This window comes from Eriocheir sinensis, chromosome 69, assembly GCF_024679095.1.
Source record: "Eriocheir sinensis breed Jianghai 21 chromosome 69, ASM2467909v1, whole genome shotgun sequence".
In the NCBI taxonomy this organism is placed as follows: Eukaryota; Metazoa; Arthropoda; class Malacostraca; order Decapoda; family Varunidae; genus Eriocheir; species Eriocheir sinensis.
The window spans coordinates 5,687,931-5,712,172 of record NC_066577.1 but is presented as its reverse complement, the minus strand read 5'-3'; the positions used below and the strand labels follow the sequence as shown (position 1 = coordinate 5,712,172).

At 47.2% G+C, this 24,242-nt stretch overlaps 1 protein-coding gene and 1 long non-coding RNA gene across 11 annotated transcripts; one reads left to right on the top strand and one right to left on the bottom strand.

Annotated features, from left to right (window-relative positions):
* Nucleotides 1–1,364: 1,364 nt before the first annotated feature.
* Nucleotides 1,365–13,642, top strand: LOC126988466 (salivary glue protein Sgs-3-like). 9 transcript variants are annotated; one of them, XM_050846595.1, is made up of 6 exons: nucleotides 5,292–5,519; nucleotides 6,018–6,327; nucleotides 6,702–6,823; nucleotides 7,475–9,687; nucleotides 9,719–11,279; nucleotides 13,219–13,642. In XM_050846595.1, the coding sequence occupies exons 1-4, from the start codon at nucleotides 5,432–5,434 to the stop codon at nucleotides 7,912–7,914; spliced, it is 960 nt and encodes a 319-aa protein (XP_050702552.1). In that variant the 5' UTR covers nucleotides 5,292–5,431; the 3' UTR covers nucleotides 7,915–9,687; nucleotides 9,719–11,279; nucleotides 13,219–13,642. The 9 variants fall into 9 exon arrangements, 1 of the variants encoding a protein (XP_050702552.1); XR_007742014.1 differs by lacking the exons at nucleotides 5,292–5,519; nucleotides 7,475–9,687; nucleotides 9,719–11,279; nucleotides 13,219–13,642 and adding an exon at nucleotides 1,365–1,495 and having other exon boundaries at nucleotides 6,546–6,840; XR_007742007.1 differs by lacking the exons at nucleotides 5,292–5,519; nucleotides 7,475–9,687; nucleotides 9,719–11,279; nucleotides 13,219–13,642 and adding an exon at nucleotides 1,373–1,495 and having other exon boundaries at nucleotides 6,543–6,840.
* LOC126988468 (uncharacterized) lies at nucleotides 6,797–7,639 on the bottom strand. Of its 2 annotated transcripts, none has more exons than XR_007742016.1 (4): nucleotides 7,540–7,639; nucleotides 7,102–7,320; nucleotides 6,914–7,008; nucleotides 6,797–6,882 (listed from the first exon to the last, which is right to left on the bottom strand). It is a non-coding gene; the product is annotated as an uncharacterized LOC126988468 (long non-coding RNA). The 2 variants fall into 2 exon arrangements; XR_007742017.1 differs by having other exon boundaries at nucleotides 7,257–7,320; nucleotides 7,510–7,635.
* Nucleotides 13,643–24,242: the final 10,600 nt, after the last annotated feature.

Sequence of the window (24,242 nt, the reverse complement as noted above, 5' to 3'; positions counted from 1 at the left end):
CGGGGTTAGCCCCGCCCCGCACCTTGCCACACACTCTCAACACCTCTCGCTTCCTCTGCAGCCGCCACTACCCCATCGGCCAGTTTCACGTGGAAATACTACAGCGGCGATCGGCGCCATTGGTAACGATCAAAACAAACAAAAGTGACTGTGAAAGCGGCCCTTAACAAGGATCCGAGTATACATGAAACTTTAAAAATTACCTGTTAGTGGTGAGGGCAACGAATATCAGGCCAAAAATCTTCACCAGAAACTCGTTGTTTAAACCCGCTTATTATTATTATTTTTTCAAATGACAGCCCAAGCTGGGGGAGCGTCTTATAAGCCGGTGCAGCCGTCAAACACGGTATATGTTTTGGCTGGGGGAAGAGGCGAGTGGGAGATGGTCGTGGCCAAGTCCACCGTACAATGCAAGATGGCGCCACTATAAACACTCGCCTGCGCCAGAACGGGCTGGGCCGACCATCAGGCCCCACCTGGAAGAAGCCTTGGGCTGACCATCAGGCCCCACCTGGAAGAAGCCTTGGGCTGACCATCAGGCCCCACCGGGAAGATGCCTACCGGCGCAATAGGCAGCAACGTAAAAAAACTGTGACACGCGCCGCCTCTACGAGCACCGCCACGGAGACTGTATAATGCTTCCCATCAAGTGATCGAGCTGTTCGATAAGAATGGCACGGTCTCGCTGACGCTGCTTTCATCAGACTCAGCGCTAAGTGAGAAAACCACCCTGTGGAAATTTGTGGTGACGAAATGGATTTCACATTGGTGACGAATTGGAGTGCTTTAATTGGTGACGAAGTCGGGGGGGGGGGGGGTTGGTGGCGAACCGGGTATGTGACGAATCGGACTGGTGTCGAAATGGTGCATCCGATTTCGTAGTGGACGAGTGGGGCCTCGATCGCTGCCCACGTCCGTATAGATAAGGCTGTTCTTAGTACCTACGTATAGATAAACCGTCTGTAGTTGTGGTAGTAGTAGTAGTAGTAGTAGTAGCAGTAGTAGTAGTAGTAGTAGTAGTAGTAGTAGTAGTAGTAGTAGTAGTAGTGGTTTCGGTAGCAGTAGGTCAAGCTTCCTGCCTATTCCTCGTACGTTTTCCTTATAACAGTTCTCTATGCCTCAAACACCTGCTTCCTGTGCCTTAATTATCCCCCCAGTCGCACCCCCCCCCCCTCCCCCTGAGTACTTCTATAAAGACACTGGAACCATTGGGGTGAATCAGTGTTCTTCGTCTTCCCCGCAGACCCGCACAGCGTCCTACGAGAAGCTCTGAGCCGCCACGATGTGCTGGTCTCTGCCGGCACTCCTTCTGTTGCCCCTGCTGCTGGCCTGGGACACCACTTCAGTCAGCCGCGTGTGTGGGCGTAAGACTGGACACCATCTTATCCAACAACCCAACCCAGCTGCCGCTCCTCCACTGATTTCGGCTGTGAGAAATCCCTGGATACGCCGCCATCAAATCCCTCATCCTACTTTTGTTTTACGGCCTGGTAAAGTAAGTAAAGGAGGCGTTTCAAGAGTAGAAAACAATGAACAATAAGAGCCATGGAGTTGCACGTTTTTAAAGGTTTATGTGTCACGCTCAGTGGCGTACCCTGAAAATTGAAAAAGGGGGGGGCAATATATCTATATATATATATATATATATATATATATATATATATATATATATATAGATATATATAGATATATATATATTCTGCGTCCAGTATTATTGCAAGCGCAGGGATCCCAAACTGCTTGAGGATTCGGGTTAGATCGCTCGGGTAAATTTATTATTTTTATACATACATGCATTAATTGATACATACATTGTACATTTTAGAAGTTTGTTGGTAGCATATAGGTACAACATAAATCTGGGAGATTTAAATAATCTTAAAAGTACTAATTTTATGTTACTTGAGCGAACAGTACTTTTAAAATCATGTTCATTTCTGTAATTTGGACTGAAAAAAATTACCCTCGAATCAACACTACTTTTTTATTGGTTTAAACCATGGTTTAAACCATTTGGTTTAAACCGCCAACCCTGATATATATATATATATCTATATATATATATATATATATATATATATATATATATATATATATATATATATATATATATATATATATATATATATATATATATATATATATATATATATATATATATATATATATATATATATATATATATATATATATATATATATATATATATATATATATATATATATATATATATATATGTGTGTGTGTGTGTGTCGAAGCTGTGTCTGTTGGTCCCAGTGCGGTGATTACGTAATGGGTGAGCGTCAAATCTCATCCCTCCGTCACAGTCCATCCCAAATGAAGACGCGTGTAATTATATAACTAGGATATCAACAATCACTCTTCATCTCCTTCGTGTGACCTGTTCTGCAATTTGCATCGCTTTTTAGTTCCTCCTTGGTGTATACTTCTTCAGACGCTTCACTAAGGGCCGCCTTCACAGTGGTCTGGTACGCATCCTAACCAAAGGCCCGACCATCCTGTGTTACCATCGCCTCGATCCGCCTTCACAGTGGTCTGGTACGCACCCTAACCAAAGGCCCGACCATCCTGTGTTACCATCGCCTCGATCCGCCTTCACAGTGGTCTGGTACGCACCCTAACCAAAGGCCCTACCATCCTGTGTTACCATCGCCTCGATCCGCCTTCACAGTGGTCTGGTACGCACCCTAACCAAAGGCCCGACCATCCTGTGTTACCATCGCCTCGATCCGCCTTCACAGTGGTCTGGTATGCACCCTAACCAAAGGCCCGACCATCCTGTGTTACCATCGCCTGGATCCGCCTTCACAGTGGTCTGGTATGCACCCTAACCAAAGGCCCGACCATCCTGTGTTACCATCGCCTTGATCCGCCTTCACAGTGGTCTGGTATGCACCCTAACCAAAGGCCCGACCATCCTGTGTTACCATCGCCTGGATCCGCCTTCACAATGGTCTGGTACGCACCCTAACCAAAGGCCCGACCATCCTGTGTTACCATCGCCTCGATCCGCCTTCACAATGGTCTGGTACGCACCCTAACCAAAGGCCCGACCATCCTGTGTTACCATCGCCTGGATCCGCCTTCACAATGGTCTGGTACGCACCCTAACCAAAGGCCCGACCATCCTGTGTTACCATCGCCTGGATCCGCCTTCACAGTGGTCTGGTATGCACCCTAACCAGAGGCCCGACCATCCTGTGTTACCATCGCCTCGATCCGCCTTCACAATGGTCTGGTACGCACCCTAACCAAAGGCCCGACCATCCTGTGTTACCATCGCCTGGATCCGCCTTCACACTGGTCTGGTACGCACCCTAACCAAAGGCCCGACCATCCTGTGTTACCATCGCCTGGATCCGCCTTCACAATGGTCTGGTACGCACCCTAACCAAAGGCCCGACCATCCTGTGTTACCATCGCCTGGATCCGCCTTCACAGTGGTCTGGTACGCACCCTAACCAGAGGCCCTACCATCCTGTGTTACCATCGCCTCGATCCGCCTTCACAGTGGTCTGGTACGCACCCTAACCAGAGGCCCTACCATCGGGGTTACCATCGCCTTGATCCGCCTTCACAGTGGTCTGGTACGCACCCTAACCAAAGGCCCGACCATCCTGTGTTACCATCGCCTCGATCCGCCTTCACAGTGGTCTGGTACGCACCTAACCAAAGGCTCGACCATCCTGTGTTACCATCGCCTTGATCCGCCTTCACAGTGGTCTGGTACGCACCCTAACCAAAGGCCCGACCATCCTGTGTTACCATCGCCTCGATCCGCCTTCACAGTGGTCTGGTACGCACCCTAACCAAAGGCCCGACCATCCTGTGTTACCATCGCCTCGATCCGCCTTCACAGTGGTCTGGTACGCACCCTAACCAAAGGCCCGACCATCCTGTGTTACCATCGCCTCGATCCGCCTTCACAGTGGTCTGGTACTCACTTAACCAATTACCATCGCCTCGATCCGCCTTCACAGTCGCTGTTTTCGTGGTGTCGGCGACGACCAGCGTGGTGACGGTCATGGCGAGACGAAGGCGCGTGGCTCGGCAGTGTCGGTGTGCCGGAGCGGCGGGAAATGTCGGCATTGCATCACCCGAGCGGAGGATCATGAAGGAGCAATGGGAAAAATACACGTTCAAAAAGTAAACGTGAAGAATAAACATAAAGAATAACTGTGAAGAATAGATATGATGATAAAATGTGGAGTGTCGCTGCAATACACCGCTCAAATCTGCTAATAGCCTAATACAAGTATTTCCGAGGGATAATAGTTGAAAATTTATTTCATAATGGTGACAAGTATTAAAGTTCTATTATTTGGCAGATATCAGCAAGACAGACTCTTCACCAATATATATTCATTACATTTGTTCATTATTCACGCTTATTTAGCAGACTTCACATTTATTTTTTACCTAACAGGCCTGATTTCGTTATATGTATGCCCTATGCTTACATATTAGGCTATCTAGAATAACACGAAAGTCTGGCCAAGGAGGCATAACGGGTGAATACTGGTGGCGAGTAGGCTATTAAAGTACTTCCTTCTCCTTTGTTGTGTATTTTACAACAATAAACCATCAATCAATCAAAATGAAGTTCTCAGCAGAACGTTTCCTGGTCAGCAGGTGAAGTGAGTTCATATCATGCAAAGTCGATTGTGAAAGCGTATTTCTTGCTGGTGGCGGCGACCATTGGTAACGATCAACACAGACAAACGTGACTGTGAAAGCGTATTTCTTGTTGGTAGCGGCGACCATTGGTAACGATCAACACAGACAAACGTGACTGTGAAAGCGTATTTCTTGCTGGTGGCGGCGACCATTGGTAACGATCAACACAGACAAACGTGACTGTGAAAGCGTATTTCTTGTTGGTAGCGGCGACCATTGGTAACGATCAACACAGACAAACGTGACTGTGAAAGCGTATTTCTTGCTGGTGGCGGCGACCATTGGTAACGATCAACACAGACAAACGTGACTGCGTATTTCTTGTTGGTAGCGGCGACCATTGGTAACGATCAACACAGACAAACGTGACTGTGAAAGCGTATTTCTTGTTGGTAGCGGCGACCATTGGTAACGATCAACACAGACAAACGTGACTGTGAAAGCGGCTTTCTTGTTGGTAGCGGCGATCATTGGTAACGATCAACACACGTGACTGTGAAAGCGGATTTCTTGTTGGTAGCGGCGATCATTGGTGACGATCAACACACGTGACTGTGAAAGCGGATTTCTTGTTGGTAGCGGCGATCATTGGTAACGATCAACACAGACAAACGTGACTGTGCAAGCGGCCCCTCGTTACGATCTGTGATAGCAAAGATTGGGTTCCGCGATGCGCAGTTCAGGATGGGATGGATTATGACGGAAGGATGAGACTTAACGCCCCAAGGTGCTCATGTCCATACAGATAATTAAGGCTGTTCTTCATGAATTAGACCCTTCACAATACATAGAGGTTTTTGATACCAACACAACCCGATGCGGTACGTATAAATAAAACGTCTGTAGTAGTGGTAGCTGTAGTAGTAGTAGTAGTAGTAGTAGTAGTAGTAGTAGTAGTAGTAGTAGTAGTAATAGTAGTAGTAATAGTAGTAGTAGTAGTAGTAGTAGTAGTAGTAGTTGTAGTAGTAGGACGATCAAGCATCCTGTGACTGTCTATCCCTCTTATCTGTGTTTTCTAGGTGACAGCTCTCTCTCTCTCTCTCTCTCTCTCTCTCTCTCTCCTAGGAGGACAAATCAACAACAACATCTCTCTTCTCGTCTGTAAGCCTCAAGCACCTGCATCCTGTGTCTCTCTCATATCTGTGTTTTCCAAGTGACCTCCCTCTCTCTCTCTCTCTCTCTCTCTCTCTCTCTCCTCGTCTCTATGCCTCAAACACGTGCTTCCTGTGCCTTAACCCCCCAGTCGCACCCCCCCCGAGTACTTCTATAAAGACACTGGAACCATTGGGGTGAATCAGTGTTCTTCGTCTTCCCCGCAGACCCGCACAGCGTCCTACGAGAAGCTCTGAAGCCGCCACGATGCGCTGGTCTCTGCCGGCTCTCCTTCTGCTGCCCCTGCTGCTGGCCTGGGACACCACTTCGGTCAGCCGCGTGTGTGGGTGTAAGACTGGACACCGCCCTATCCAACAACCCAACCCTGCTTCTGCTCCTGACCTGCTTTCGGGTACAAGAAATCCCTGGATACACCGAGATCAAATCCCTCAACCTACAACTACAACCGCTGGTCCTGCCTTCCCTAACTTCCACTATACCACCGCGCTTATTCCTATCCATGATATGCCATATCATGTAAGTAAACGAGGCGTTTCAAGAGTAGAAAACAATGAAAAATAAGAGCCAGGGTGTTGCACGTTTTTAAAGGTTTAAGTGTCACGCTATACTTAAGTTTTGGGTACAGAGGCAGAGGGCTTGCATCCTCTTCCGCCTGGGGCAATCCATGATAACTATAAATCTATGGACGAGGCTAACTTTTGACTAATGACGGATCCTTGTTTACCGAGCAGCAGGAGACTGTGGTTCAGTCGGTTGAGTCCACGGTGGAAGTTCAAGGTCAGCCCGTCAGATACTATCCTGCCCCTGATGCGTATGGCAGCTGGCACATTCCGGCAATACCTGTAGCTGAGGCAATAAGGAGCATGAGACCACCGGACTTCTATTTATAGGACACACCGCTCCCGAGACGACCAGCCACACCACGTGACCACGCCATCACTACCACCACATCCAGCCACACCCAAGACCACTAACTGCAGCCACACCAACACCACAAATACCAGCCACACCAACACCACAAATACCAGCCACACCACACCATCACGACCACCAATACCAGCCACACCACACCTTCACGACCACTAACACTAGCCACACCCACCCACGACCACCACTAATACCAGCCACACCACACCCACGACCACTAATACCAGCCACACCACACCATCACGACCACTAATACCAGCCACACCACACCTTCACGACCACTAACACTAGCCACACCCACCCACGACCACCACTAATACCAGCCACACCACACCCACGACCACTAATACCAGCCACACACACCCACGACCACTAATACCAGCCACACCACACCCACGACCACTAATACCAGCCACACCACACCATCACGACCACTAATACCAGCCACACCACACCCACAACCACCACTAATACCAGCCACACCACACCCACGACCACTAATACCAGCCACACCACACCATCACGACCACTAATACCAGCCACACCACACCTTCACGACCACTAATACCAGCCACACCACACCTTCACGACCACTAATACCAGCCACACCACACCCACGACCACCACTAATACCAGCCACACCACACCCACGACCACTAATACCAGCCACACCACACCATCACGACCACCAGTACCAGCCACACCACACCCACGACCACCAATACCAGCCACACCACACCATCACGACCACTAATACCAGCCACACCACACCCACGACCACCAATACCAGCCACACCACACCATCACGACCACCAATACCAGCCACACCACACCATCACGACCACCAATACCAGCCACACCACACCCACGACCACTAATACCAGCCACACCACACCCACGACCACTAACACCAGCCACACCACACCCACGACCACCGTATATCCTCTGTTGGTTGTGGCAAAGAAAGTGCTTCTTCCAGGGGTTTCAATGTGCAGTTCTAGCTGTGAGTTCACCTGTTGCCTAGTAGTTACTTGTTGTCGTCGAAGAGGATATGCCACAACAAAGTTCAGCTCTTTATATTCACGTTCCGGAGCAGCGCAGGACGAGTCTTGGAGCGGCGCAGCGAACGGAACTTTCTTTGCTTGTAATTTCAATGTAGTGTTGCAACTTCAGTGACGAGGTAAAGAACTGAAGGCAGGACTATACAGTGACTCCCCTTTATTATTTGCATTGTAAAACTTGTTAGTTGTTTGCTAATTAATGATGTGATGTACTTAATGCATTCATATGTAGCCACTACAAGTATTGTCCTGTTGACACGCATGTATGGTCCAGGTATATAACAAAAACAATATAGAGAGTTGATAATGTTAACTGATGGATAAATATGATAAAAAGTAATAACAACAACAACAAGAACAACAATCTATTTCTCTCCTTCATTTCAAGTGTATGTTTCAATGCCATAATTGGGTATATTTTGCGACAACCACAGCATCCGAAATTGTAGGTACTGTATGCCAGTTACATATTTAGCCATAGATATGTGCCGAAAACCATGAATAATAAGTTAAAAGTGGTGCAGTGGGCGGGGCGTTCAAATTTTCATTCCGGGCCCAGCTAGAGGCCTGTAGTGGCTTTCAACGAGAACAGTTGGATGAATGGATGTATGGAGAGCCTTATATGTGTGGGCGGGCGAGGGAGGGGAGTGAAACGCGACGGCTGTGTTTTATACAGAATAGCACCCACCCGGATGTCACACTGGCCCTGTGTCCCGGGGTAATGGGCTCCCTCCCACCACAGGCTCAAGGGCCAATGCGACGGAGATGAGCACCGAGGCCACGTGCTGCTATAGCGTATGCCCTCAACTTTACCTTAGTGACTGATGTGTTTATTGCCGATACATGTTGATTTACTATTCATCATTATTATAACCATGAGTAAGCTACTAGGTAATTTTCAGTCATTGGTAACCCACATTTATGCATATTGTAAGGATGAATCGTTTGTCTCAGTGACTTTATTGTGTTATTTGGGTCACTGATATCACAAAAATACCAGCTAGGTTAGATTATCAATGAGTGAGGTAGTAACAATTCGATATTATATTTAAATGGTAATCAATTGTTAATCTATAAGCAGTAGATTACTATCTTTCAATAAGGTTCAGTTGCCTTAGAAAACTAATTATGTGGCTATAGGTCCAAATATGTTAAGTTTCCTAAATGACGAGTTGAAATATGTTAAGTTTCCTAAATGACAAGTTGAAATATGTTAAGTTTCCTAAATGACAAGTTCAAATATGTTAAGTTTCCTAAATGACAAGTTGAAATATGTTAAGTTTCCTAAATGACAAGTTCAAATATGTTAAGTTTCCTAAATGACAAGTTCAAATATGTTAAGTTTCCTAAATGACAAGTTGAAATATGTTAAGTTTCCTAAATGACGAGTTCAAATATGTTAAGTTTCCTAAATGACAAGTTCAAATATGTTAAGTTTCCTAAATGACAAGTTCAAATATGTTAAGTTTCCTAAATGACAAGTTCAAATATGTTAAGTTTCCTAAATGACAAGTTCAAATATGTTAAGTTTCCTAAATGACAAGTTCAAATATGTTAAGTTTCCTAAATGACAAGTTCAAATATGTTAATTAAGTTTCCTAAATGACGAGTTCAAATATGTTAAGTTTCCTAAATGACAAGTTCAAATATGTTAAGTTTCCTAAATGGCAAGTTCAAATATGTTAAGTTTCCTAAATGACAAGTTCAAATATGTTAAGTTTCCTAAATGACAAGTTCAAATATGTTAAGTTTCCTAAATGACAAGTTCAAATATGTTAAGTTTCCTAAATGGCAAGTTCAAATATGTTAAGTTTCCTAAATGACAAGTTCAAATATGTTAAGTTTCCTAAATGACAAGTTCAAATATGTTAAGTTTCCTAAATGATGAGTTGAAATATGTTAAGTTTCCTAAATGACAGGTTGAAATATGTTAAGTTTCCTAAATGATGAGTTGAAATATGTTAAGTTTCCTAAATGATGAGTTGAAATATGTTAAGTTTCCTAAATGACAAGTTCAAATATGTTAAGTTTCCTAAATGACAAGTTCAAATATGTTAAGTTTCCTAAATGACAAGTTCAAATATGTTAAGTTTCCTAAATGACAAGTTGAAATATGTTAAGTTTCCTAAATGACAAGTTCAAATATGTTAAGTTTCCTAAATGACAAGTTCAAATATGTTAAGTTTCCTAAATGACAAGTTCAAATATGTTAAGTTTCCTAAATGACAAGTTCAAATATGTTAAGTTTCCTAAATGACAAGTTCAAATATGTTAAGTTTCCTAAATGACAAGTTCAAATATGTTAAGTTTCCTAAATGACAAGATCAAATATGTTAAGTTTCCTAAATGACAAGTTCAAATATGTTAAGTTTCCTAAATGACAAGATCAAATATGTTAAGTTTCCTAAATGACAAGTTCAAATATGTTAAGTTTCCTAAATGACAAGTTCAAATATGTTAAGTTTCCTAAATGACAAGATCAAATATGTTAAGTTTCCTAAATGGCAAGTTCAAATATGTTAAGTTTCCTAAATGACAAGTTCAAATATGTTAAGTTTCCTAAATGACGAGTTCAAATATGTTAAGTTTCCTAAATGGCAAGTTCAAATATGTTAATTAAGTTTCCTAAATGACAAGTTCAAATATGTTAAGTTTCCTAAATGACAAGTTCAAATATGTTAATTAAGTTTCCTAAATGACAAGTTCAAATATGTTAATTAAGTTTCCTAAATGACAAGTTCAAATATGTTAATTAAGTTTCCTAAATGACAAGTTGAAATATGTTAAGTTTCCTAAATGACGAGTTTTGTTTAAAATTATATTCCATCTTGTTGCCGAGGTATAATTTGAAGGCATGAATAGTATTCCAACTGTTGTAGAAAGTATCCAATTTGGATTATCAATATACAGTCATCTATCAAAGGTGGCATACGCTGGGGGGCGCGTCGCCTCACCCACCCTACAACGCAGGATTTATCGTCATATATGCCGATGGGGGAAACAAAACTATTATTATTATTATTATTATTATTATTATTATTATTATTATTATTATTATTATTATCATTATTAATAGTATTATTTTTATGCTGAGTACGACAATCTGGCAGTGGTGGTCACGAGAAGAAGAAGAAGAAGACCAGTATAAACAAGTAAAGGCTGCCTGTGGTGATGTAGTTGTAGCCTAACCAGCCCCTCATTTTGTTCTCGTTCGTTTACTTATTGTCCTTTATATATGCCGATGGGGGAAACAAAACATTATTATTATTATTATTATTACTATTTTTATGCTGAGTACGATAATCTGGCAGTGGTGGTCACGAGAAGAAGAAGAAGAAGACACCAATGTAAACATGGAAGGGAGTGAGACCAGCGTGTTACCTCGGCATACTTTTTTCGTCTGCTTGAGGCCCAAAACTGTCGAGCCTACACTGATAACGATATACACTTACAATTAGAGTTCAAAAGGTTCAGGAGACGGTAGGCAGGTGGGGATTAGGAGTCCCTAGGAGCACAGCGGTAGAGGCCGTCATAGGAGATACGGGATGGAGTACATTCAAGGAAAGAATTGTAAAGGGCAAGTTGGGCTTCCTTAAAAAAATTGAAAAGAGTAGTGAGGAGAGATGGGCAAAGAAAATACTGCAAGAAAGTGGAAACAAGTCCGCCTGGGGGAAAGAGTTAGAGAGGTGGAAAAGGAGAGAACACCTGAGGGAAGAGTGGAATGAAATGGAGATCAGGGATGTGAAGAAGGCAGTTGAAAGGAACGGACAAGTCAAATGGCAGGAAGGAATGAGCGGCAAGTCAACGCTGAAATGGTACAGCAGGAAACAGAAACCAGAGGGAGTATACTGGCATGTAGGAGACTGGGGGAGCAAGCTATTGTTTAACCCGGTAGCTGCGGGGGTCATGTTACATAGGTTAGGTTAGGTTAGGTTAAAGGCCCCTCAAAGTACAATAATGAGAAAGAATCATCACTCGCGCAAACCATTTCATAATATATATCAACGCATGTGTGATCAGTTTATGCATCATCTATTTTGGGGGGTTTATATCATGGCAGAAATTTGGCCCATCGCTGCTACACGGTAAAGCTGTGAATTTGGCTCGTCACTGGTACACGGTAAAGCTGTAAATTTGGCCCATCGCTGGTACACGGTAAAGCTATAAATTTGGCCCGTCGCTGGTACACGGTAAAGCTGTAAATTTGGCTCGTCGCTGGTACACGGTAAAGCTGTAAATTTGGCTGGTCGCTGGTACACGGTAAAGCTGTAAATTTGGCCCATCGCTGGTACACGGTAAAGCTGTAAATTTGGCTCATCGCTGGTACACGGTAAAGCTGTAAATTTGGCTCGTCGCTGGTACACGGTAAAGCTGTAAATTTGGCTCGTCGCTGGTACACGGTAAAGCCGCAAATTTGGCCAGTCGCTGGTACACGGTAAACCCACAAATTTGGCCCGTCGCTGGTACACGGTAAACCCGCATTGGCTTCCACTAATTTCTTTATCAGTTTAGTGGTTTTGCATAAGTGAAGCAAACTTTTTAGTTAGTGGATTACCAGTTAACGAAACAAACTTTTTTGGTTAGCGGTGCCCACCACTGCCTATACCACATGGGAAAAGTTTGGAAAGTTTCGTTTAGTCGGCGCAACATCTGTGGTCATATGCCGGAGAGAGACAGAAGGGGAAGGAATTATAGGAGAAGGGAACAGACCCCAGGAGACAGGAAAAAGTTGGAAAGTTTCGTTTAGTCGGCGCAGCATCTGTGGTCATATGCCGGAGAGAGACAGAAGGGGAAGGAATTATAGGAGAAGGGAACAGACCCCAGGAGACAGGAAAAAGTTGGAAAGTTTCGTTTAGTCAGCGCAACATCTGTGGTCATATGCCGGAGAGAGACAGAAGGGGAAGGAATTATAGGAGAAGGGAACAGACCCCAGGAGACAGGAAAAAGTTGGAAAGTTTCGTTTAGTCAGCGCAACATCTGTGGTCATATGCCGGAGAGAGACAGAAGGGGAAGGAATCATAGGAGAAGGGAACAGACCCCAGGAGACGGGACACAACCCCCGATTAATACCTGGTACCCATTCACTGCTGGGTGGACAGGGGCGTAGGGTATCAGAAAAGCCGCCCAAATTTTTCCACTCCGCCCAGGAATTGAACCTGGGCTCTCTCGGTTGTGAGCCGAGTGTGCTAATCACTGCACCACGAAGCCTCCCAGCAGGAGTAATGATGGTAATAGGCAGAGAGGGGTGAGCTAGGAGGCTAGAGGAGGACAACAGGGTGATCTGCAAGGTGTTGGGGCTGTACGGAGACACAAAGGAAACAGAAAGAAGAATGGCAAAATTGGCAAAAGTGTTCCTCGCACAGTGCTGGGAAAAAAGTGCACAAACGTCTGAATAAGTGAATATAAGTGACTATTTCAGGTTAGAAAATAACATAACACTGAAAAGGAAGGTGTGTGAACAAGAAGAAGGGAGGAACGAGAGGAGGAGGACCTAAGAACCGATATAAAGCATTACAGGTCAAAAGATGAAGAAGAAGTGTTGGTGTATTGGGGCTGTAAAGGCTGCCTGTGGTGACGTAACCTAGCCAGCCCATCACACGCTGCAGAAGAACTGTACAAGTGTAAGGAGGCAGCAAAAGGCGTGCTTAAAAGAAGCGGTACAAAGCGGGACAGCTCAAGAAGAAGAAGTGTTGGTGTATTGGGGCTGTAAAGGCTGCCTGTGGTGATGTAGCCTAGCCAGCCCATCACACACTGCAGAAGAAGTGGAGAAGTGTAAGGAGGCAGCAAAAGGAGTGCCTAAGAAGTGGTACAAAGCAGGACAGCTCAAAGAAGAGGAATAAGAGTAACAAACAGGCTGGGTATGAGCGCCGCCCCCCACTCCTGTCCACCCACACTGAGGATGAGGACTGCCGCCCCCCCCCCCCCCACACCCACACCCACACACACTACAAGAGGTGGCGCCCAGACCCTGCAGGTGTGTGTGTGTGTGTGTGTGTTTACCTACTTGTGAAATACAGGAAAAAAGGCTTACTAGTCTCATCAATAATTTTGTGATTTCTAGAGAAAATACTTCTCCATATTAAACAGCATATTTTGTCCAGAAATAAGCAGACAGCATCTCAAAATTAGTAGGCTACCCTCTCGTGAATACTTCCCCTCCATTTCTCATAAACGGTGAGAGAAATTCAATTCACCCGTTCGTAAAGTATTGCTATGAATAAACACTTTGATGAAACACAGGAGGCTTTATAGTTACTAAAATGCACACAACCTTATTGGTGGATTGGAGACAGGTTGGTAATGGGACTGGTGGAGAGGGGAAGGATTGGTAATGGGACTGGTGGATAGGGGAAGGGTTGGTAATGGGACTGGTGGAAAGGGGAAGGATTGGTAATGGGACTGGTGGATAGGGGAAGGGTTGGTAATGGGACTGGTGGATAGGGGAAGGATTGGTAATGGGACTGGTGGATAGGGGAAGGATTGATAATGGGACTGGTGGATAGGGGAAGGATTGGTAATGGGACTGGTGTAGAGGGGAAGGGTTGGTAATGGGACTGGTGGATAGGGGAAGGGTTGGTAATGGGACTGGTGGATAGGGGAAGGATTGGTAATGGGACTGGTGTAGAGGGGAAGGGTTGGTAATGGGACTGGTGGATAGGGGAAGGATTGGTAATGGGACTGGTGGATAGGGGAATGGTTGATAATGGGACTGGTGGATAGGGGAAGGATTGGTAATGGGACTGGTGTAGAGGGGAAGGGTTGGTAATGGGACTGGTGGATAGGGGAAGGGTTGGTAATGGGACTGGTGGATAGGGGAAGGATTGGTAATGGGACGGGTGTAAAGGGGAAGGGTTGGTAATGGGACTGGTGGATAGGGGAAGGGTTGGTAATGGGACTGGTGGATAGGGAAGGATTGGTAATGGGACTGGTGGATAGGGAAGGTTGGTAATGGTAATGGTGGATTTGGGAAGGGTTGGTAATGGGACTGGTGGATAGGGGAAGGATTGGTAATGGGACTGGTGTAGAGAGGAAGGGTTGGTAATGGGACTGGTGGATAGGGGAAGGATTGGTAATGGGACTGGTGGATAGGGGAAGGATTGGTAATGGGACTGGTGTAGAGAGGAAGGGTTGGTAATGGGACTGGTGGATAGGGGAAGGATTGGTAATGGGACTGGTGGATAGGGGAAGGGTTGGTAATGGGACTGGTGGATAGGGAAGGATTGGTAAAGGCACTGGTGGATAGGGAAGGATTGGTAATGGGACTGGTGGATAGGGGAAGGGTTGGTAATGGGACTGGTGGATAGGGGAAGGGTTGGTAATGGGACTGGTGGAGAGGGGAAGGATTGGTAATGGGACTGGTGGATAGGGGAAGGATTGGTAATGGGACTGGTGGAAAGGGGAAGGATTGGTAATGGGACTGGTGGATATGGGAAGGATTGGTAATGGGACTGGTGGATAGAGGAAGGATTGGTAATGGGACTGGTGTAGGGAAGGGTTGGTAATGGGACTGGTGGATAGGGGAAGGATTGGTAATGGGACTGGTGGATAGGAGAAGGATTGGTAATAGGACTGGTGGAGAGGGGAAGGGTTGGTAATGGGACTGGTGGATAGGGGAAGGATTGGTAATGGGACTGGTGGATAGGGGAAGGATTGGTAATGGGACTGGTGGAGAGGAAAAGGGTTGGTAATGGGACTGGTGGATAGGGGAAGGATTGGTAATGGGACTGGTGGATAGAGGAAGGTTTGGTAATGGGACTGGTGGATAGAGGAAGGGTTGGTAATGGGACTGGTGGAGAGGGGAAGGGTTGGTAATGGGACTGGTGGATACTGGAAGGATTGGTAATGGGACTGGTGGATAGGGGAAGGGTTGGTAATGGGACTGGTGGATAGGGGAAGGATTGGTAATGGGACTGGTGGATAGGGGAAGGATTGGTAATGGGACTGGTGGAGAGGGGAAGGATTGGTAATGGGACTGGTGGATAGGGGAAGGATTGGTAATGGTACTGGTGGATAGGGAAAGGGATGGTAATGGGACTGGTGGATAGGGGAAGGATTGGTAATGGGACTGGTGGATAGGGGAAGGGTTGGTAATGGGACTGGTGGATAGGGTAAGGATTGGTAATGGGACTGGTGGATAGGGGAAGGGTTAGTAATGGGACTGGTGGATAGAGGAAGGGTTGGTAATGGGACTGGTGGATAGGGGAAGGATTGGTAATGGCACTGGTGGATAGGGGAAGGATTGGTAATGGGACTGGTGTAGAGGGGAAGGATTGGTAATGGGACTGGTGGATAGGGGAAGGGTTGGTAATGGCACTGGTGGATAGGGGAAGGATTGGTAATGGGACTGGTGGATAGGGGAAGGATTGGTAATGGGACTGGTGGATAGGGGAAGGATTGGTAATGGCACTGGTGGATAGGGGAAGGATTGGTAATGGGACTGGAGAATAGGGGAAGGATTGGTAATGGGACTGGTGGATAGGGGAAGGATTGGTAATGGGACTGGTGGATAGTGTATGGTTTGTAATGGGACTGGTGGATAGGGGAAGGATTGGTAATGGGACTGGTGGATAGGGGAAGGATTGGTAATGGGACTGGTGGATAGGGGAAGGGTTGGTAATGGGACTGGTGGATAGGTGAAGGATTGGTAATGGGACTGGTGGATAGGTGAAGGATTGGTAATGTGACTGGTGGATAGGGAAGGTTTGGTAATGGGACTGGTGGATAGGGAAGGATAGGTAATGGGACTGGTGTAGAGGGGAAGGATTGGTAATGGGACTGGTGGATAGGGGAAGGGTTGGTAATGGCACTGGTGGATAGGGGAAGGATTGGTAATGGGACTGGAGAATAGGGGAAGGATTGGTAATGGGACTGGTGGATAGGGGAAGGGTTGGTAATGGGACTGGTGTAGAGGGGATGGATTGGTAATGGGACTGGTGGATAGGGGAAGGATTGGTAATGGGACTGGGGATAGGGGAAGGGTTGGTCATGGGACTGGTGGATAGGGGAAGGATTGGTAATGGGACTGGTGGATAGGGGAAGGATTGGTAATGGGACTGGTGGATAGGGGAAGGGTTGGTAATGGGACTGGTGGGTAGGGGACGGATTGGTAATGGGACTGGTGGATAGGGGAAGGATTGGTAATGGGACTGGTGGATAGGGGAAGAGTTGGTAATGGGACTGGTGGATAGGGATAGGATTGGTAATGGGACTGGTGGATAGGGGAAGGATTGGTAATGGGACTGGTGGATAGGGGAAGGGTTGGTAATGGGACTGGTGGATAGGGGAAGGATTGGTAATGGGACTGGTGGATAGGAGAAGGATTGGTAATGGGACTGGTGGATAAGGGAAGGGTTGGTAATGGGACTGGTGGATAGGGGAAGGGTTGGTAATGGGACTGGTGGATAGGGGAAGGGTTGGTAATGGGACTGGTGGATAGGGGAAGGGTTGGTAATGGGACTGGTGGATAGGGGAAGGATTGGTAATGGGACTGGTGGATAGGTGAAGGGTTGGTAATGGGACTGGTGGATAGGGGAAGGATTGGTAATGGGACTGGTGGATAGGGGAAGGGTTGGTAATGGGACTGGTGGATAGGGGAAGGGTTGGTAATGGGACTGGTGGATAGGGGAAGGATTGGTAATGGCACTGGTGGATAGGGGAAGGATTGGTAATGGCACTGGTGGATAGGGGAAGGATTGGTAATGGGACTGGTGTATAGGGGAAGGATTGGTAATGGGACTGGTGGATAGGGGAAGGGTTGGTAATGGGACTGGTGGATAGTGTAAGGATTGGTAATGGGACTGGTGGATAGGGGAAGGTTTGGTAATGGGACTGGTGGATAGGGGAAGGATTGGTAATGGCACTGGTGGATAGGGGAAGGATTGGTAATGGGACTGGAGAATAGGGGAAGGATTGGTAATGGGACTGGTGGATAGGGGAAGGATTGGTAATGGGACTGGTGGATAGGGGAAGGGTTGGTAATGGGACTGGTGGATAGGGGAAGGATTGGTAATGGGACTGGTGGATAGGGGAAGGATTGGTAATGGGACTGGTGGATAGGGGAAGGGTTGGTAATGGGACTGGTGGATAGGGGAAGGATTGGTAATGGGACTGGTGGATAGGGGAAGGATTGGTAATGGGACTGGTGGATAGGGGAAGGATTGGTAATGGGACTGGTGGATAGGGGAAGGATTGGTAATGGGACTGGTGTAGAGGGGAAGGATTGGTAATGGGACTGGTGGATAGGGGAAGGGTTGGTAATGGCACTGGTGGATAGGGGAAGGATTGGTAATGGGACTGGAGCATAGGGAAGGGTTGGTAATGGGACTGGTGGATAGAGGAAGGTTTGGTAATGGGACTGGTGGGGAGGGGAAGGATTGGTAATGGGACTGGTGGATAGGGGAAGGATTGGTAATGGGATTGATGGATAGGGGAAGGGTTGGTAATGGGACTGGTGGATAGGGGAAGGATTGGTAATGGGACTGGTGGATAGGGGAAGGATTGGTAATGGGACTGGTGGATAGGGGAAGGGTTGGTAATGTTACTGGTGGGTAGGGGAAGAATTGGTAATGGGACTGGTGGATAAGGGAAGGGTTGGTAATGGGACTGGTGAATAAGGGAAGGGTTGGTAATGGGACTGGTGGATAGGGGAAGGTTTGGTAATGGTACTGGTGGATAGGGAAGGATTGGTAAAGGGACTGGTGGATAGGGGAATGATTGGTAATGGCACTGGTGGATAGGGGAAGGGTTGGTAATGGGACTGGTGGATAAGGGAAGGGTTGGTAATGGGACTGGTGGATAAGGGAAGGGTTGGTAATGGGACTGGTGGATAGGGGAAGGGTTGGTAATGGGACTGGTGGATAGGGGAAGGATTGGTAATGGGACTGGTATGTAAGGGAAGGGTTGGTAATGGGACTGGTGGAGAGGATAAGGGTTGGTAATGGGACTGGTGGATAGGGGAAGGATTGGTAATTTAACTGGTGGATAGGGGAAGGATTGGTAATGGCACTGGTGGATAGGGGAAGGTTTGGTAATGGGGCTGGTAGAGGGAAGGGTTGGTAATGGGACTGGTGGATACGGGAAGGGTTGGTAATGGCACTGGTGGATAGGGAAAGGATTGGTAATGGGACTGGTGGATAGGGGAAGGATTGGTAATGGGACTGGTGGATATGGGAAGGATTTGTAATTTGACTGGTGGATAGGCGAACGATTGGTAATGGGACTGGAGAATAGGGAAGGATTGGTAATGGGACTGGTGGATAGGGGAAGGGACTGGTGGATAGGGGAAGGGTTGGTAATGGGACTGGTGGATAGGGGAAGGATTGGTAATGGGACTGGTGGATAGGGGAAGGATTGGTAATGGGACTGGTGGATAGGGGAAGGGTTGGTAATGGGACTGGTGGATAGGGGAAGGATTGGTAATGGGACTGGTGGATATGGGAAGGATTGGTAATGGCACTGGTGGATAGGGAAGGATTGGTAATGGGACTGGTGGATAGGGGAAGGATTGGTAATGGGACTGGTGGATAGGGGAAGGCTTGGAAATGGGACTGGTGGATAGGGGAAGGATTGGTAATGGGACTGGTGGATAGGGGAAGGGTTGGTAATGGGACTGGTGGAGAAGGGAAGGATTGGTAATGGGACTGGTGGATAGGGGAAGGGTTGGTAATGGGACTGGTGTATAGGGAAAGGATTGGTAATGGGACTGGTGGATAGGGGAAGGGTTGGTAATGGGACTGGTGGATAGGGGAAGGGTTGGTAATGGGACTGGTGGATAGGGCAAGGATTGGTAATGGGACTGGTGGATAGGGGAAGGATTGGTAATGGGACTGGTGGATAGGGGAAGGGTTGGTAATGGGACTGGTGGGTAGGGGAAGGATTGGTAATGGGACTGGTGGATAGGGGAAGGATTGGTAATGGGACTGGTGGATAGGGTAAGGGTTGGTAATGGGACTCGTGGATAGGGAAGGATTGGTAATGGGACTGGTGGATAGGGAAGGATTGGTAATGGACTGGTGGATAGGGAAGGGTTGGTAATGGACTGGTGGATAGGGAAGGATTGGTAATGGACTGGTGGATAGGGAAGGATTGGTAATGGGACTGGTGGATAGGGGAAGGTTGGTAATGGGACTGGTGGATAGGTTAAGGGTTGGTAATGGGACTGGTGGATAGGGGAAGGATTGGTAATGGGACTGGTGTAGAGAGGAAGGGTTGGTAATGGGACTGGTGGATAGGGGAAGGTTTGGTAATGGGACTGGTGGATTGGGGAAGGATTGGTAATGGGACTGGTGGATAGGGGAAGGATTGGTAATGGGACTGGTGGATAGGGGAAGGATTGGTAATGGGACTGGTGGATAGGGGAAGGATTGGTAATGGGACTGGTGGATAGGGGAAGGATTGGTAATGGGACTGGTGGAGGGGAAGGATTGGTAATGGAACTGGTGGAGAGGGGAAGGGTTGTTAAAGGGACTGGTGGATAGGTGAAGGTTTGGATATGGGACTGGTGGATAGGGGAAGGATTGGTAATGGGACTGGTGGATAGGGGAAGGGTTGGTAATGGGACTGGTGGAGAAGGGAAGGATTGGTAATGGGACTGGTGAATAGGGAGATGGTTGGTAATGGGACTGGTGTATAGGGAAAGGATTGGTAATGGGACTGGTGGATAGGGGAAGGATTGGTAATGGGACTGGTGCATAGGGGAAGGATTGGTAATGGGACTGGTGGATAGGGGAAGGGTTGGTAATGGGACTGGTGGAGAGGGAGGATTGGTAATGGGACTGGTGGATAGGGAAGGATTGGTAATGGGACTGGTGGATAGGGAAGGATTGGTAATGGGACTGGTGGAGAGGGAAGGATTGGTAATGGGACTGGTGGAGAGGGAAGGGTTGGTAAAGGGACTGGTGGATAGGGAAGGGTTGGTAATTGGACTGGTGGAGAGGGGAAGGATTTGTAATGGGACTGGTGGATAGGGGAAGGGATGGTAATGGGACTGGTGGATAGGGAAGGATTGGTAATGGGACTGGTGAATAGGGGAAGGGTTGGTAATGGGACTGGTGGATAGGGGAAGGATTGGTAATGGGACTGGTGGAGAGGGGAAGGGTTGGTAATGGGACTGGTGGAGAGGGGAAGGTTAGGTAATGGGACTGGTGGAGAGTGGAAGGATTGGTAATGGGACTGGTGGATAGGGAAGGGTTGGTAATGGGACTGGTGGAGAGGGAAGGGTTGGTAATGGGACTGGTGGAGAGGGAAGGGTTGGTAATTGGACTGGCGGATAGGGGAAGGGTTGGTAATGGGACTGGTGGATAGGGGAAGGGTTGGTAATGGGACTGGTGGAGAGGGGAAGGGTTAGTAATGGGACTGGTGGATAAGGGAAGGGTTGGTAATGGGACTGGTGGATAGGGGAAGGGTTGGTAATGGGACTGGTGGAGAGGGGAAGGGTTGGTAATGGGACTGGTGGATAGGGGAAAGATTGGTAATGGGACTGGTGGAGAGGGGAAGGATTGGTAATGGGACTGGTGGATAGGGGAAGGATTGGTAATGGGACTGGTGAATAGGGGAAGGATTGGTAATGGGACTGGTGGATAGGGGAAGGATTGGTAATGGGACTGGTGGATAGGGGAAGGATTGGTAATGGGACTGGTGAATAGGGGAAGGATTGGTAATGGGACTGGTGGATAGGGGAAGGATTGGTAATGGGACTGGTGGATAGGGGAAGGATTGGTAATGGGACTGGTTGAGAGGGGAAGGGTTGGTAATGGGACTGGTGGAAACACAAAAACTTCCAGTATAACAAGTAAGTTTACTGAGATCAAATTAAAGTTTTGTGAGCCAAACATTGTAAAAAAGGCAAAAATGAGCCAGATTTTGTAGCTTTGGCGAAATTGAATTTATTTGGCTTGGTAATAAATTAATCCAGGCTTTAGGCTTCTGGCAATGCTGGGCCGCCCCGTCCACACTGTGCTTCGTGACGCGCGGTGTGTTATGGTTGTGGCCTAAGTCTATATATATGTATATACCAAGTCAAGTCCCTCTGCTTCAAAACTGCGACCGGTACGTGCAGGAGGCGGTTTTGGGGCGGAGCAGCGGGATGACGTCACTTGGAGCCAAAAAAAAAATAATAATACCCGCCAGTTCAGGGGTGACTGAAGTTGGGGCTGTGTGTGCACTCTGGATGTGCATTCTCGCCTTCTATCACAGCGTGTTCAGGCAAGCCACTGACGAAAAAATATGTCTTTTTATTGTGTTATTGCGTGACTAATTCCAATGACTACAAACAGCGGTGTGGGGTGTGAGGGAGGGCATCATGAAGTGATTGATTTAAATTAGTCCGCCTTTCCTCGTTTTCTCTAAATCCCTGTCTCTATATTCTCTAGTTTGGCTCCAAGCAGTGTCACGCATAAACCACGCCTCGGCCGTGTCTCCTCCCACATACCTGTGTATGACTTGACTTGGTGTATATAGACTTAGGTTGTGGCAGCCAAGTCTGGGGTGTGCATTTTTGTGGTCTGGCAACCTGCTGCTGCACTTTGTGGATAATGTATTGTTATGCCGGACGTATACTTGGGTTCTGTGTCGCCGTCACAAGACTCCGTGGGAGGGAGATATGTAAACACCTTGCACAGCTTCTGTAGTTTAATATTCTTTCTTAGAAGTACAATTCACTCCTGACTCTTCACTGGCCACTAGCTTACTAAAACTGGGACTGACTCCTCTCGCCCTCTTCTCCTATATATATATACCGAACAGTACAGTCTAGGACGTTACAGTATATATTCGATTATACAAGAACATGTAGCAAAAATATGTGTGAGTTGGCAACACTTCCCACCTGGAGCCTGGCCGCTGGCCCCGTGGGGTGCAGGCGGGGCGTCGCTCCCCGCCCCCCTGCTCGCTCCTCCCAGAGTCTTCCAGAGGCCCATAGACCCCGGGGGAAGCTTCCAGCACAACAGTATGATAGGCAGACATAGGGAATGGGTGTCACTCTCAGTTATATGAGAGCAACACTGATGAATGCCATCAATTACTGTCAATTTTAGGTTTGAAATGATTAATGCCATCACAGGCGGTGGCTGAGTGGTAGTGTGCTGGGCCCTCATTCACTGCGTGATGGACGATGCGGGTTCGAATCCCCACGCTACCACCTGGGATTTTTCAGTCACCGCCGAGTGGCTTAAAACTACCCACATGCTGTCCTGAAGACCACCCATCAACCCAGACTCTAGAGGAAACCATCCAAGTGAATCAAGGAGTTCCGGGGGACAGCATGAGCCAAGAGAAGATGGCGCCACTATAAACACTTGCCTGCGCCATAACGGGCTGGGGCCGACTACCATCCAGGCCCCTCAAGAAAGCCTACCGGCGCTGTAGGCGTTCATGTAATTAATATGGATTTTAAAGCCTACTGCTGTTCTTGGCATAACACCAGGGATGCTTTTTAATTATAATCAACAATTTATAAATTAGCAAAAAAAAAAACAGCCTGTAATGGCATTAATAATTTCAGATTCAAGATTGACCGTGACTGACGTTTTTTTGTCACTGTTGTCCACAGACATCTGACTGCCACTTGAGGACTTCTTGGTGCATCCCGCGCCTGGCCTGCTGGCTTGGTCCCTGAGTGTGGTGTCAGGGAACCTTGCCGCCCGCTGCAGCTTTCCTGAGGTTCCTGCAAGACCTGCTGACTCCTCACAACAGGAGCAGTGTTGCAGTGGAGGCTGCAGGGCCGGGCATTAGCCTGGGTGGCCGGGATCAGCAGGAGCAGACTGCCACTGGTGTGAGGATCAGGGGTGATCAGGAGAACCACCACCACCTTGCTGCTGGCATCTCCAGCCATAAAGGAAAGGGAACGTTTGAGTGTGAGAAGATTGGAGACTGAGAGCAAGTTCACCAGACACAGCCTTGCACTCACTGCTGAAGGAAACCATGAGTGGCCAGAGTGTGGCCAAAGACTCCCTGGGAAGGGTGGCTTCTGCAATTACACCCACACACTCTGCTGAAAAAACTCATGAATGCCAAAAGTGTGGCAAAAGCTTCAGTACAATAAAGGGCCTCAACGTACACATCCATATACACAATGATGAACAACCTCATGAATGCCAAGAGTGTGGCAAAAGCTTCAATACATTAAAGGGCCTCAATGTTCACACCCATACACACACTGGTATAAGACCTCATGAATGCCCTGAGTGTGGCAAAAAGTTCATCCAGAAAAGTCACCTCAACCAACACACCCTTACACACACTAGTGAAATACCTATTGGGTGCCAAGAGTGTGGCAAAAAATTCCATCAGATGAGTTCCTTCATCAGACACACCCTTACACACACTGGTGAGAGACCTCATGAATGCCAAGAGTGTGGCAAAAAGTTCCGACAGATGAGCCTCCTCATCAGACACACCCTTACACATACTGGTGAGAGACCTCATGAATGCCAAGAGTGTAGCAAA